The sequence below is a fragment of the Diplodia corticola genome (genome assembly GCF_001883845.1).
Source record: "Diplodia corticola strain CBS 112549 chromosome Unknown scaffold1, whole genome shotgun sequence".
Taxonomy (NCBI): Eukaryota; Fungi; Ascomycota; class Dothideomycetes; order Botryosphaeriales; family Botryosphaeriaceae; genus Diplodia; species Diplodia corticola.
In genome coordinates, this window is record NW_017971480.1 from 418,663 (window position 1) to 431,293 (window position 12,631).

Below are 12,631 nucleotides of genomic sequence, written 5' to 3' on the forward strand. Positions count from 1 at the left end.
CTTTTCGAATAAGCGGAAGCACCTACGAAGCGCGTAGAGTTATCTATAATACTATAGACGGATACTATAGAGGCTACCGCGGAGGCTACCGCGGAGACTACCGCGAAGGCTACTACGAAGATAGCTTTCGCGAGAAAGTCTACTATAAAGAAGAATACCGCGAAGAAGAATATCGCGAAGAAGAATACCGCGAAGAAGAATATTACGAAGAAGAGTACTACGAAGAAGAGTACTACGAAGAAGAGTACTATAAAGAAGAATACTACGAAGAAGAGTACTACGAAGAATACCGCGAAGAAGAATACTATAACGTAAAAGTAGCTAAATATCTTTATAGAGCCTACTATAACGTCGCGCGCGCGTACCCTAGCGCGTAAGATTTAAGAAAATATCTAGATTATAGAGGAGACCGAGAGAAGAAAGTACGATTAGAAGCGTAAGCGTAAGGCTAGTCGAATAAGTAAAAAATAGTAGACGAAATCTAGAAAGCGGTATAATAAGCGGCGTACGAAGAAAAAGAAGAACGATAGCGACGAGAGTATATTTTAACGTAATAGCGAAGATAATAATAGTAGCGAAGATAATAATAGTAGCGAGTAAACGAGGCGTTATTATATAAGAGCGAGCGATATACGTAGCTAGATTATTATAGTTAGAAGTTAGCTAAATAGATTTTAGAATTATAGAGCTTTATAGAGCGTCGGGCGTAATCGTATAAAGAGTTAAGTAGTTTCTAGGGCTACGGAGTTCCGCGAAGCGATAAGCGCGTCGTAATTTAAAGATTTATATATAGTATATTCTTAGGGCTAGAGCTTCGTAGAGGGGTAGGCGCGATCGTAATATTAAAGATTATACCTAGTATACCGTTTTTAGGGCTACGGAGTTCCGCGAAGCGATAGACGCGTTATAATATTAAAGATTATATATATCTAGTATATTATTTTTAGGGCTACGGAGTTCCGCGGAGCGATAGACGCGTCGTAATATTAAAGATATATATTCGGTCTTTAGTCGCGTGGCTAGTTTCTAGTATTTAGTTAGCTTAGAGCGTCTAGCTTACTTATAATATCTACTTTAGAGCTTAAGTCGGTTTAGTCGTTATAGCGCTTAGTAGAGTAGTAGTAGTCTACGTATAGCTATAAAAGTAAGCTTACTATATAGGCTTAGAGTAAATATAGAAAGAATATCTTTAGCTAGGGGTAGTACTACCGTCGCGCGCTATATTATCGTTAAAACCAATATCCTTATTAGAGATAGTATTAGTATTTATATTTTTAGAACTATAAAACTTCGCGGAGGAATAGGCGCGGTCGTAATATTAAAGAGTTAAATAAATTTTAGAGCTATAGAGTTCCGCGAAGCGGCTTAAAGCGATAGACGCGACCGTAGAACGATAGACGCGATCGTTATTAAAGAGTTAAATTATTTTTAGAGCTACGGAGTTCCGTAGAGCGACGTAGAGCGATAAACGCGGCCGTAGAGCGATAGACGCGGCCGTAAAGCGATAGACGCGGCCGTAGAGTAATAGACGCGATCGTTATTAAAGAGTTAAATTATTTTTAGAGCTACGGAGTTCCGCGAAGCGACGTAGAGCGATAGATATAGCCGTAGAGCGATAGGCGCGGCCGTAAAGCGATAGACGCGATCGTTATTAAAGAGTTAGATTAATTTTAGGGCTATAGAGTTCCGTAGAGCCTTTATATTATTTATTATTATTTATATAGCGCTCCGCGAAACTACTTCGTAATATAAAATCTAATCTACTAACTCTTTAATATTACGACTACGTCTATCGCTTCGCGGAGTTCCGTAGCCCTAAAAATAATATACTAAATATAATCTTTAATCTTATAACTACGTCTATCGCTCTAAGCCGCTCCGCGGAACTCCGTAGGCCTAGAAACGATATACTAGATATAATCTTCGATCTTATAACGCGTTTATCCCTTTATAAAGCTCTATAGCCTTAAGAATCTACTAGATATAATCTTTAATATTATAACTACGTCTATCGCTTTAAGCCGCTTCGCGGCGCTTCGCGGAACTCCGTAAGCCTAGAAACGATATACTAGATATAATCTTTAATATATTACGACCGCGTCTACTTCTTCGTAAAGCTTTATAGCCCTAAGAATCTACTATATATAAATCTTCGATATTACGACGCGCTTATCGCTCCGCGGAACTCTATAAGATAAAATATAATAATAAGTTCTTAAGCTATCTATATATCTTTATCTAATTCGATACCGCTTATACCTATATTAGAGGATATATAAGCTATATCTCTCGTCTATCTTCTCTTCTTTCTCTTCGTTATATAATTACGTCCGTCCTTACCGATAGAAGATAAGTATACTATAGTATACCCCGTATCTAGTATCTAAGCTATAGACGCTAGGCGGGATAGCGCTCGAGAAGATTCTTACGTATTCTATTAAATAGAGCTTTTAAGGAGCTATATAATTCTTACTTTTCTTTCTTTTCTTCTTTCTCTTCGTTATATAATTAAGTCCGTCCTCGCTAATAGAAGATAAGTATACTATAGTATACCCCGTATCTAGTATCTAAGCTATAGACGCTAGGCGGGGTAGCGCTCGAGAAGATTCTTACGTATTCTATTAAATAGAGCTTTTAAGAAGGTATATAATCCTTACTTCTCTTCTTTTTCTTCTTTCTCTTCGTTATATAATTAGGTCCGTTCTCGCCGATAGAAGATAAGTATACTATAGTATACCCCGTACTTAGTATTTAAGCTATAGACGCCGGGCGGGGCGGAGTAGCGCCTAAGAAGCTATATAATTCTTACTTCTCTTTCTTTCCTTCTTCTTTCTCTTCGTTATATAATTACGTCCGTCCTCGCCGATAGAAGATAAGTATATAGTAGTATTAGGGGTTACCCCGTATCTAGTATCTAAGCTATAGACGCCGGACGGGGCGGAGTAGCGCCTAAGGAGCCCTCGTATAGCGAAGGTATACCTCGTTAGAAAAAAAGAGCGGTCTACTAATTAGTACGGCTATATCTAGTATTCTAAAGCTCCGTAGAGCTATAGATTAATTTTACTACTTCTTAAAGTTCCGCGGCGCTTATAGCTATACTAATTCTCTATAACTACGATATAAACTTATCTACTTTTATACCTTATCTATTCTTATATTTTATCTATTCTTATACCTACGCGTAGTAGATAAGTAAAACTATATAATACGAACTACGTACTTCTACTACCTTACGTAATCGCGCTAGTAGCTAGTAGTATATATCTATTCTTATATATTTATACGCTAGCCGCTTCTACTCTATTAAAGATCGCTTCTACTCTATCGGGGGTTACTTTTATTCTCTTAGATAGTATCGCGGGTTACTTCTACCTCTATAGATCTATACGTACTAGACTCTATAATATTAAATCTTACTCTTTAAAAGCTCTTCTTTTCTTATTCTTCTTCTTTTCTTCTTCTTTTTCTTCTTTAGCTTACCGCCGCCTTCTCTACCGTCGTAAGCCTATACTCTTATTTCTACTACTCTCTACCCGCCGCCGTAATATCTAATAACGAGACTAATACCTAGTAAGAGCTTAAAGAAGCTTTCGATAAACTCTCTTTATCTACTTCTCTTTTACTTTATACGCCGCGCGTTTAATATATTCTACGTACTTTAAGTATTACGGTCCTCTAGTCTAAAGTCGTTATAGAATACTAGTATCTTCTTTTCGTATCTCGATACTAGAATTATCTTTTCGTATCTCGATACTAGTATCGTCTTTCTATATCGCGATCCTAGTATCTAGTTCTAGATATTCGATTTCTAGATTTAGTTTTCTAGTATAGAGCGGCTAGTTAGATAGCCGTACGCTAGAGTAGATAGAGATTCTCGATCCTCGTAAATCGAGATACTATTATTATTTATACTTTTTCTTACTTAAGACTCTATCTATCGTAATTATACTCTAGATAGTATTACTAAGAGCTTAGCGTCTTTTATAACGTCCGCCTACGCTATCTAGTAGGCCGAATACGGCTTTTAGTAATATAAACGTTAGTAGCGTAACTCGCCGCGGCGCTACTTTAACTATCTCTTTATAAGTCTAATCTTATCTTATCTTACCTTATCTTACTAATAATAAAATAGTATAGCTTTCTCTAGTAATATATTCGATATATCTTTACGCTTATTATCGCCCGCGCTTCGCCGTCGTACTATTCTATAGCCGTAGCCTTAGCCTACGCCTATCTTAGATCTTCGTCGTCTAATAACTCGTAATAAGCGGAATTTTTAGTATTATTCGTAGAATAAGTAGAATAAGCGGTTAAGATCGGATAAGAAGATTAATAAGAATTATATAAGAGCGTACGCGTACGCTAGCCTTATTATAAAGACTAAGTAGAATATTAAGTAAGATCCGCCTTATATAGCGTACTAGACTAAAGAGTAGAAGTATAAGACCTTCGCTTTTAGTTAAAATCTCTTAACTTTAGGCGCTTACGCCTATTATCGCGTTAAAAAAAGCACCTATAAGATATCTAGTTAAGGAGATAGTAGAGAGTAGAAATCGGCAATTTCTAGGGCTAAGTTCGATACTCTAGTTTAGAAGATAGATAAGTAAAAGGCGCTTATTAATAGTTAGACGACTTTAATCGAGGCGTTAACGGCGAGTAATATTAGACTTTAAGAGCTTATAGATAAGATTCTACGGAGGTATTAGATAGTTTAGCTTATATTTATAGGTGTTTAGGAAAAGGGCTAGGGTTTTACTACTTTAATACCTAATTTTACGAGTTTCTCTAATAAAGTAATAAACGTAATAATATAGTACTAAAATATTATATATTTTATATAATATATCGTATATACGATATATTGTATATTTTACGCGATATTAATATTCTCGCTAAAAATACCTAACCCTATTTATATATTTTCGTGTAAAATACGCGATATATTATATAAAACGACGCAAACCACGAAATATCGTGTATTTTATACGATATATCGTGTAAGGATCGCCCGTAGTGCCCTACAAGCCAACCCTACCATCGATCTACCGACCATCCCGCCCTACCTACGATACCTGCGTGCACCGGCACCCCTTATCCTTTTCGCCATACTCGTCGCCCTCTACGCCGGTCGCACACGCTTCACCTCTCGCTCGTCTTCCTCATCATCGCCGACGCTGCCTGGGACCGCCGCCGCGGCGAATATCATCATGCCCCGCAACAGCACCAGCACGACGTACTCGAACGCGACGGCGACGGCGGCGGCCATGATCCCGTCGTCGACGGTGCCGTGGCCGCGCACCTTCACCGACGGCCTCCCGCTGCCGAAGCTGCTGGTGTTCGACCTCGACTACACGCTGTGGCCGTTCTGGGTGGACACGCACGTCACGCCGCCGCTGAAGGCCGAGGCGGGCGGGCGGAAGGTAAAGGATCGGTACGGCGAGCCGTATGGGTTTTATCGCGATGTTGGGGGCGTGCTCGTTGCGGTGAGTCTCTTTCGTTCTTCCCTTGTTCCTTTTATTTTTTTCACTTTTGAGGAAAACGAGAGAAGGGGGAGATGGATAGAAGCTCATGGGTGAGGTCTCACAGGCACATGACAAAGGCCTCAAGATAGCGGCCGCGTCGCGCACACACGCACCGGAGCTGGGCCGAGAGATGCTGTCGTTGCTGCGCGTATCGACTGGCAACGGCGGCGAGGAGACGACGGCCAAGGGCGGCGCGCACGACAACAAGAACAGCGAGAAGGCCATCTCGTTTTTCGACTACCTGCAGATCTTCCCCGGCAGTAAGACGACGCATTTCGCCAAGATACACGAGGCGAGCGGGATCGAGTACGAAGACATGCTGTTCTTCGACGACGAGGCGAGAAACCGGAACGTCGAGACGCTGGGAGTTGTCATGTGTTTGGTCAGGGATGGGGTCACGAGGGATGAGGTGGATAGGGGCGTTGAGCTGTGGAGGAAGAGGAACAAGAAGGGAGACGTCCATGCACCCAGATCATGATTTCACGAGCGATTGGCATTGATGCATATTCGATCATAGAGGACGATAGAGCAAGCTATCTAGATGGCATGAAAACACCCCTTGCGTTTCCTCGCTTTTTCCTTGAAATTTTAACTTGTTCTTTTTGTAAGAGGTGGTGTTTAAATCACGAAGTTTGTCTTAGGTTCGAAATGCTTCGGACAGGCTTTCTTGTCTGTCCGGGCCACGATACTGGCGCCCAATCAACACAACAAATCAACGAAGACGGCAGATGCGTTATTGGCTGATGTCTTTGCGTTCCTGCCCGAGACTGAAAGCAGAGAAGTGCGGCCCAGTGGCAAGACTGGGGGTGCGTCTTAGTCTGAGCTTGTTTGAGCTTCTAAGCTGCAGCAAGATGTGGCCCAAGGAGCTTGCAGGTTATTGGCGGAGATTTAGCACCGCCGTGTCTTGCATTACAGGGAGGCAATGAGTACAATAACCGGGGTTGTGCTCCGACCCGCTTTATCACTTCTGCGGTGAGACGCTACGATGCATCCGTTATCCGGCTCTTACCTCTCTTGTCACGGTGATGGACGGCGTCTTCTCCGCAACACCGCTTCTTTGGTCGTCACAATACTTGTGCGTACAATGTGGCTCTCGTTGTTAAAAGTGTTGGCGATCGGTTACATGGAGCAGACATGGGTGGCTACGAGGATCATAAAGGCCATGCCTTATCCGACTCATTTGCCTACCATTCAGGAACTGGATCATCGCTGTGCGATACCTGTACGAGACAGACGTATGCACTCATCGTTTTGCAATACGCGGTGGAAGATTGACGCGAAGACACTGACAGATATTCAACTAGAGCAATCTACTTCATTAACGGACCGTTATCCCTCAGTTGCTTGGGCAGCGGGATGATTTTCCTGGACGTATTCGAACGGGTCTGAAACTCGCACAGGTCCGGCAATTTGCTTCACCTGCCGGGTCAGGAAGAAGGTAGCGTCCTCGATAAGACACAAAGGGGTAATCGTTTGGTAGTCTTCCACGGGCCTGTACGGACGTGAGGATAGGCCGTCTGTACCCGGTATAGATCTACTCCTCCTTCTCTGGGGGGAAGTTGATTCTCTGATTTGCGATCTGCACACGGAAACGAGCTCGGAGCAGATGACAGACCACGGCTCGGTTCGACTTGTCTTGCACGCGGAAGTCCAAGTAGCCGAGTCCGAGATGGCTGCCGGTCGAAGGCGGAAGAAGTTTTCCTGGCGCCAGGATGGCAGCTGCCAAACACGCCGCACGTTGAAACAACAGCGTAGGATGGGAGAAAGCCGGTGAAGCGGCGTGCAGGAAATAGACGGATTGACAAAGACAGGAATCCGGAGCGAGCCAGCGCAGTGCTGCATGTCAATGGAAGGCCTGACGGGCTAGGCACGCGAAGACAGCTCCTCGACCGGGCGGTCTGAGATTCGCGGCTGGGATCAATTGGGGTTGAGCTCTCCTGACGAGTCGAGGAGGAGGCAGAGGAGGGCATCAGGCTGGCGGTCGACTCGGGGCAAGCTCTGGATTGCGCAAGGCCCAAGGGTGCAGAGGCCCAAAACGGGGCATCAGGCTGAGGATCCTCGCATCCTGTAAGCGCATCTGGCGAGGTCCAGCGACGGCGACGGCGACGGCGACGGGCTTGGCATTCCGCGGTAGTTGAAACAGGAGAGTGCACAGCGGGACGGGGGAGCGTCGGCGCGGAGGAAAGCACAGCGCGTGGCAGGCGCGTCCACCGGCATGCGTTTCAGACACACACTTGCCGACCGGCGCCAAGAAGCCACGCCTTTCCCCTGCTCTTGGCACTGTTTTAAGCACCCTCCCGCCTGAGAAATTTCCACCAACGCTCGGCCGCCGCGCCACAGCACCGCCCACTGCGGGCAAGCGCCGCCCGAGGACGCGCAATGGAAGCCCGGACGTCATCTGCTCTCCGCAGTCCGTGAGACCGTTTTGCCCGCCGTTCGGCGCCGCGCCGTGCGAGAGCAGGAGAGGGCGAGAATTAAACGAGCCCGCGCCAGCGCCTGCGAGACGCCGACGTTCCGCATCCCTCACTGCCCAGGGGTGGAAACACTGCCATGTACAGCAACACCCACTGCAGATCGCGCCCGCCGCATGGCGCCAACAGTGATCCGACATTCGTCCCACAGTCGATGCCTGTGCTCTGCTCGCCCGCCGATGCGGAGGCCATGCCTGGCCGCGTCTGCCATGTGCTCCCTGTCGGCACTCCCACCAGCCAAACCGCTGTGAGGTTTCATCTATTCCCCACATTGCCAAGTGGAATTAGATTGGGGCATAGCCGTGTGTCTTCTTCGGGGGCCACCGGGCTCCGTTTGTTTGGTGGACCACGTAATCCCAGCCTGGTCGTACGTCCAGCCAGCCGCCCTGGTATCATGAGAAGCAGGAACAGGAGCAGCACTCCTGTATAAAGACGGCGGCCGGCCGGCTCCAGACCATCTTTTTTCTCCAGGCAAGCATCCTCTTTCTTCAACACTCTCTTTCGTTCGCAACCTTCCACTCTTTTCCCAAAGTCCAACCGAACAGATCTGTGATCGTTCGTATTACATACACGCCCTCAGCCAAAATGTTGTCCAAGACTCTTCTCCCTCTGCTCGCCGCCTCTGGCGTCGTCTCTGCCGTCCGGACCAAGACCTTCGGCAAGAACCTCGTCCGCCGTGCCGACTTCCCCATCCCCGACTCCCAGGGCTCCGTCACCTACGACGCGGCCGAGGAGATCTCGGGCGAGTTCGACGGCGGCTACAAGACCTACGACCGTGGTGTCAGCTGCACTGGCCAGGACGAGGGCGGCGACTCGGACGCCGTCTTCATCCTTGCCGACGGTGCCACGCTCAAGAACGCCATCATTGGTGCCAACCAGATCGAGGGCGTCCACTGCGAGGGCTCGTGCACCATCGAGAACGTCTGGTGGGAGGTGAGCTTCTCCGCCCATGTGGATTGATGTGTCGAACTGTGGCTGACGATTGAATTGCAGGCTGTCTGCGAGGACGCGCTCTCCCTGAAGGGCGATGGCGACGCCACCATCACCGGCGGTGGTGCCACTGGTGCCGAAGACAAGGTGATCCAGCACAACGGTGTCGGCTCTGTCAGCATCGACGGCTTCACCGTCGTCGACTTCGGCAAGCTCTACCGCTCTTGCGGCAACTGCGACGAGATGGGCGAGCGCAAGGTCACCGTCAGCAACGTCGTTGCCTCGTCCGGCAAGGTCCTCACTGGCATCAACTCCAACTACGGCGACACTTCGACCATCACCGGCACGTGCGCCACCGATGTCAAGGCCATCTGCACCGAGTACGAGGGCAACAACACTGGCGACGAGCCCGAGGAGATCTCGTCGGGTGTCTCCGACGCCTGCATCTACTCGGACCCTCTTCCCGAGTGCTAGATGTTCTCTTTGTCACCACAAGCGGTGTCTTGACTTGACGGGTGGGGGTCCGGTGAGACGGGAAGGTGTTTCGAGTCTCCCGGAAGGCGGAGGTGGGCTTTGGTCTTCGTTGTAAATTGTAAACTTGTCTCCAAAAATAGGATGTGTACCTGCTTTTGCAAATGCTCGTCTTGTTGCAGTTGTGATTATTCCATGGTTCGTAGTCGAAGCCAAGATGGACCAAGGCGAGGCGTGAGCGAGTCAGCGCAGGACAAGAAGACTGTTTTGGGAAGGATGTACCTAGGGACCTCTGGGCGATCTGCCAAGCCGCTGCTGAGTCGGGAGATTGGCGAAACGCACTCGGGAAACCATCGACTCTTGACAACAACAACAACACCAGACGCCAAGCATCACCAACGGACAGCAGCCAACGTCGATATAAGGTTGTGGTCTGTGTGATGGGCGATCGGGGGTTTTTCTCGCACGCATGCACGCATGCACGCCACATCCCCATTCTCCTTCCCCACATCGGACGCATTGCTGCTTTGTCGTTCGCGGCTTAATCTACCTAAGCTTATTACACATTGCATCTTTCTCGCCCTTTGGCCGCGTGCCGCTGCAGCCGTTGCAGCCGGTTTGGGGCGTGCCGACTTAGCCGGGACGCCGGACCCCATTCGCAATATGGACGGGTGGCGCTGCCCCGCCACTACCATGCAAAAACACTCGATCCAGATCTTAAGGGCAGCGGACAATTTCGACTGACGGCTGTTCGCGTGCCTGGGCGAAGGCGGCGCCACAGCGCGAGAACAGAGACAAACGCGGCTCGCTTCAGAAATCTCGCACAGACTTCATCTCCACGGAACGAGGTCCGGACTGCTCGGTGCCCGTTCGGGAACGTGGCATCATCGTGGCATTCAGACAATGTGTTAAGTGCAGCAACTTCGAACGTCGGACACACGTTTCCTTTACACGACGTTTGGGAGGCGGCCAATCATGCTTGACGCAACAGCCGTCGTGCCACCGCCCTTACCTCTCATTTATGCAGGTACCCCCACCCAATCGCTCAAGCTCAAGTTGCTTCACAGGCAGAAGTCATTGCCGCGCCAAAGAGGCCGGTGTCTGGATTGGCTATACAGACAACAACCGTCCTCCGGCCGAACACGTCCGGCTGACCAAGATGGTTGCCTGGAATAGCAAGAGGAGGGGATCCCTGCACCGCTGTTGAGCCAAGACTGCGGGGCATTAAGACGTACGTCGCCCCGCGGACCGAGGACCTCCACCTACTTCCTTCCTCACTCCGTCTGCCCAACCCACCCCGATGGCTTCGCTCGAGGAAACGTTTCAAGACGCCTGCCAGGCTCGCCAGCTCCCAAATGCCGTGCTGATCTCCGCCAACAAGACCGGCAAGTACTTCACCCGCCTTTCCTGCCTCCACACGACCCGCTGACGCTTTCTTCCTCAGCCAGCTTCAAATATGAGCAGGCTTTTGGAAAGCGATCCCTGCTCCAGGACGGCGACCAAAGCCCCGTGGACCCTGACTCCGTCATGTGGATCGCCTCGTGTACCAAGGCAATGACCAGCGTTGCTGCCATGCAGTGCGTTGAGCGTGGCCAGCTCTCGCTCGATGCCCCCGTCTACGACCTTCTCCCCGAGCTTCGTGATCTGGAAATCATCGAAAGCGTCGACGACGATGGTAACATCAAGACGAAGAAGAACCCGACGCCCATTACCCTGAAGTCTGCAAATTCACTCCAACGATCAAACCCCTGTGCTGACCCGACGCATCCAGACACCTCCTCACCCACTCGTCCGGCATCGGCTACGACGAGATGAATCCACTCCTCATGGCCTGGCGCAAGGCCACCGGTACCAAACCCGGCGGCGCCACCCTCACCGAGCGCTTCACCTACCCGCTGCTCTTCGAGCCCGGCACCGCATGGATGTACGGCGCAAGCGTCGACTGGGCCGGCCGCCTGGTCGAGCGCGTGACCAAGACCAACCTGGAAGCCTACATGAAGCAGCACCTGTGGGCCCCACTCGGAATCACCGACTTCACCTTCCACCTGCGCTCGCGCCCAGACCTGGCCGCGCGCATGACGGACCTCAGCGGCCGGCCGAAGCCCGGCGCAGAATGCGTGCACATGCGCTCGCCCTTCCTCTTCCCGGACGTCGTCGACGACCTCGGCGGCCAGGGCGTCTTCGGCACCCCGCGCGAGCTGTTCAAGTTTGTGCACGCCCTGCTGCTGGCCGCCAACGACGGCGACGAACGCCTGCTCAAGCGCGACACGCTCGAGCAGCTCTTTACCCCGCAGCTGACGCCCTCGTCACGCGCCGCCCTGGCCGCCATCATGAAGGCGCCCGAAGGCGAGCGCATCCTGCCTGCCGCCAGCTTCGCGCCCGAGACGGGCATCGACTGGGGCCTCGCGGGCCTGCTCATCACCACCGATGTCCCCGGCTGGACCCACGCCGGCACGTTGCTGTGGTCCGGCTTGCCCAACTTGAACTGGTGGGTCGATCCGAAGGCGGATTTGGCCGTCGTGTATGCGAGCCAGCTGATCCCGCCCGCGGACCCCAAGGCAATCGAGATGGGCGAGTTGTTTGCGAGGGAGATGTATAAGAGGTATGGCGCTGCGCGGGAGAAGAAGCTCTAGGGAGGGAGGAGGACGCTTGTTGGGTGAATTGGATTGTAGGGACGGGGATGGCGAGGAAATGGGAAGATACGCGTGTATATCGACGCCAAAGGGCACCAGTGCTGCCTTGGCTAGCAGGGCAAAGATCTTGAGACATATATGTAAAACCGAAAACGCTCTTTCTGCTTCGAGATAGGTGCACAATCGGCTCGCCGTTGAGACCGCGTACGTCTCCTTCGTGCTACAAACCGCAAGTATTTGGTGGAAGAAATGCGCGGGATATCCGAGGCGGTCAAGGCCGGCGGAATGGCGGAGCCGGGTGGGAGCATACAGTAGATGGAGAGGCCAGGCTAAGCCCAGCACCCAAAGATGACAATGGATGGAGGAGAGAAAGAGAGAGAAAAAAAAAAAAAGCACCCCGAAAGCTGATACTCCTCATTCCACGGTAGTGCAAGCTCGACCCTAACCCAGGCGCAGGAACCGAAGTATGGCACCCGGACCAGGATCGAGCCCCGTCTGTGCGCGCTACATGCCCGGGGATGCCTGCCAGCTGTCGATCTAGTAGTAGCTGCGAGATTTGCTTCTAGAACCCAATCATCTTCCGCGATTTCGCAGGCGCCCACGC

At 50.0% G+C, this 12,631-nt stretch overlaps 3 protein-coding genes across 3 annotated transcripts; all 3 read left to right on the forward strand.

Moving 5' to 3' along the window:
- Nucleotides 1-5,207: 5,207 nt before the first annotated feature.
- Nucleotides 5,208-6,000, forward strand: BKCO1_1000124 (magnesium dependent phosphatase; the record flags this gene model as incomplete). Its single annotated transcript, XM_020269487.1, has 2 exons — nucleotides 5,208-5,483; nucleotides 5,587-6,000. 2 exons carry the CDS (start codon nucleotides 5,208-5,210, stop codon nucleotides 5,998-6,000), a joined length of 690 nt encoding a protein of 229 aa, XP_020135344.1.
- Nucleotides 6,001-8,578: 2,578 nt separating this feature from the next.
- BKCO1_1000125 (pectate lyase) lies at nucleotides 8,579-9,397 on the forward strand (the record flags this gene model as incomplete). Its single annotated transcript, XM_020269488.1, has 2 exons — nucleotides 8,579-8,926; nucleotides 8,987-9,397. The coding sequence occupies 2 exons, from the start codon at nucleotides 8,579-8,581 to the stop codon at nucleotides 9,395-9,397; spliced, it is 759 nt and encodes a 252-aa protein (XP_020135343.1).
- Nucleotides 9,398-10,694: 1,297 nt separating this feature from the next.
- Nucleotides 10,695-12,027, forward strand: BKCO1_1000126 (beta-lactamase family protein; the record flags this gene model as incomplete). The annotated part of the gene is made up of 3 exons (XM_020269489.1): nucleotides 10,695-10,783; nucleotides 10,843-11,112; nucleotides 11,166-12,027. 3 exons carry the CDS (start codon nucleotides 10,695-10,697, stop codon nucleotides 12,025-12,027), a joined length of 1,221 nt encoding a protein of 406 aa, XP_020135498.1.
- Between the last annotated feature and the right edge of the window lie 604 nt (nucleotides 12,028-12,631).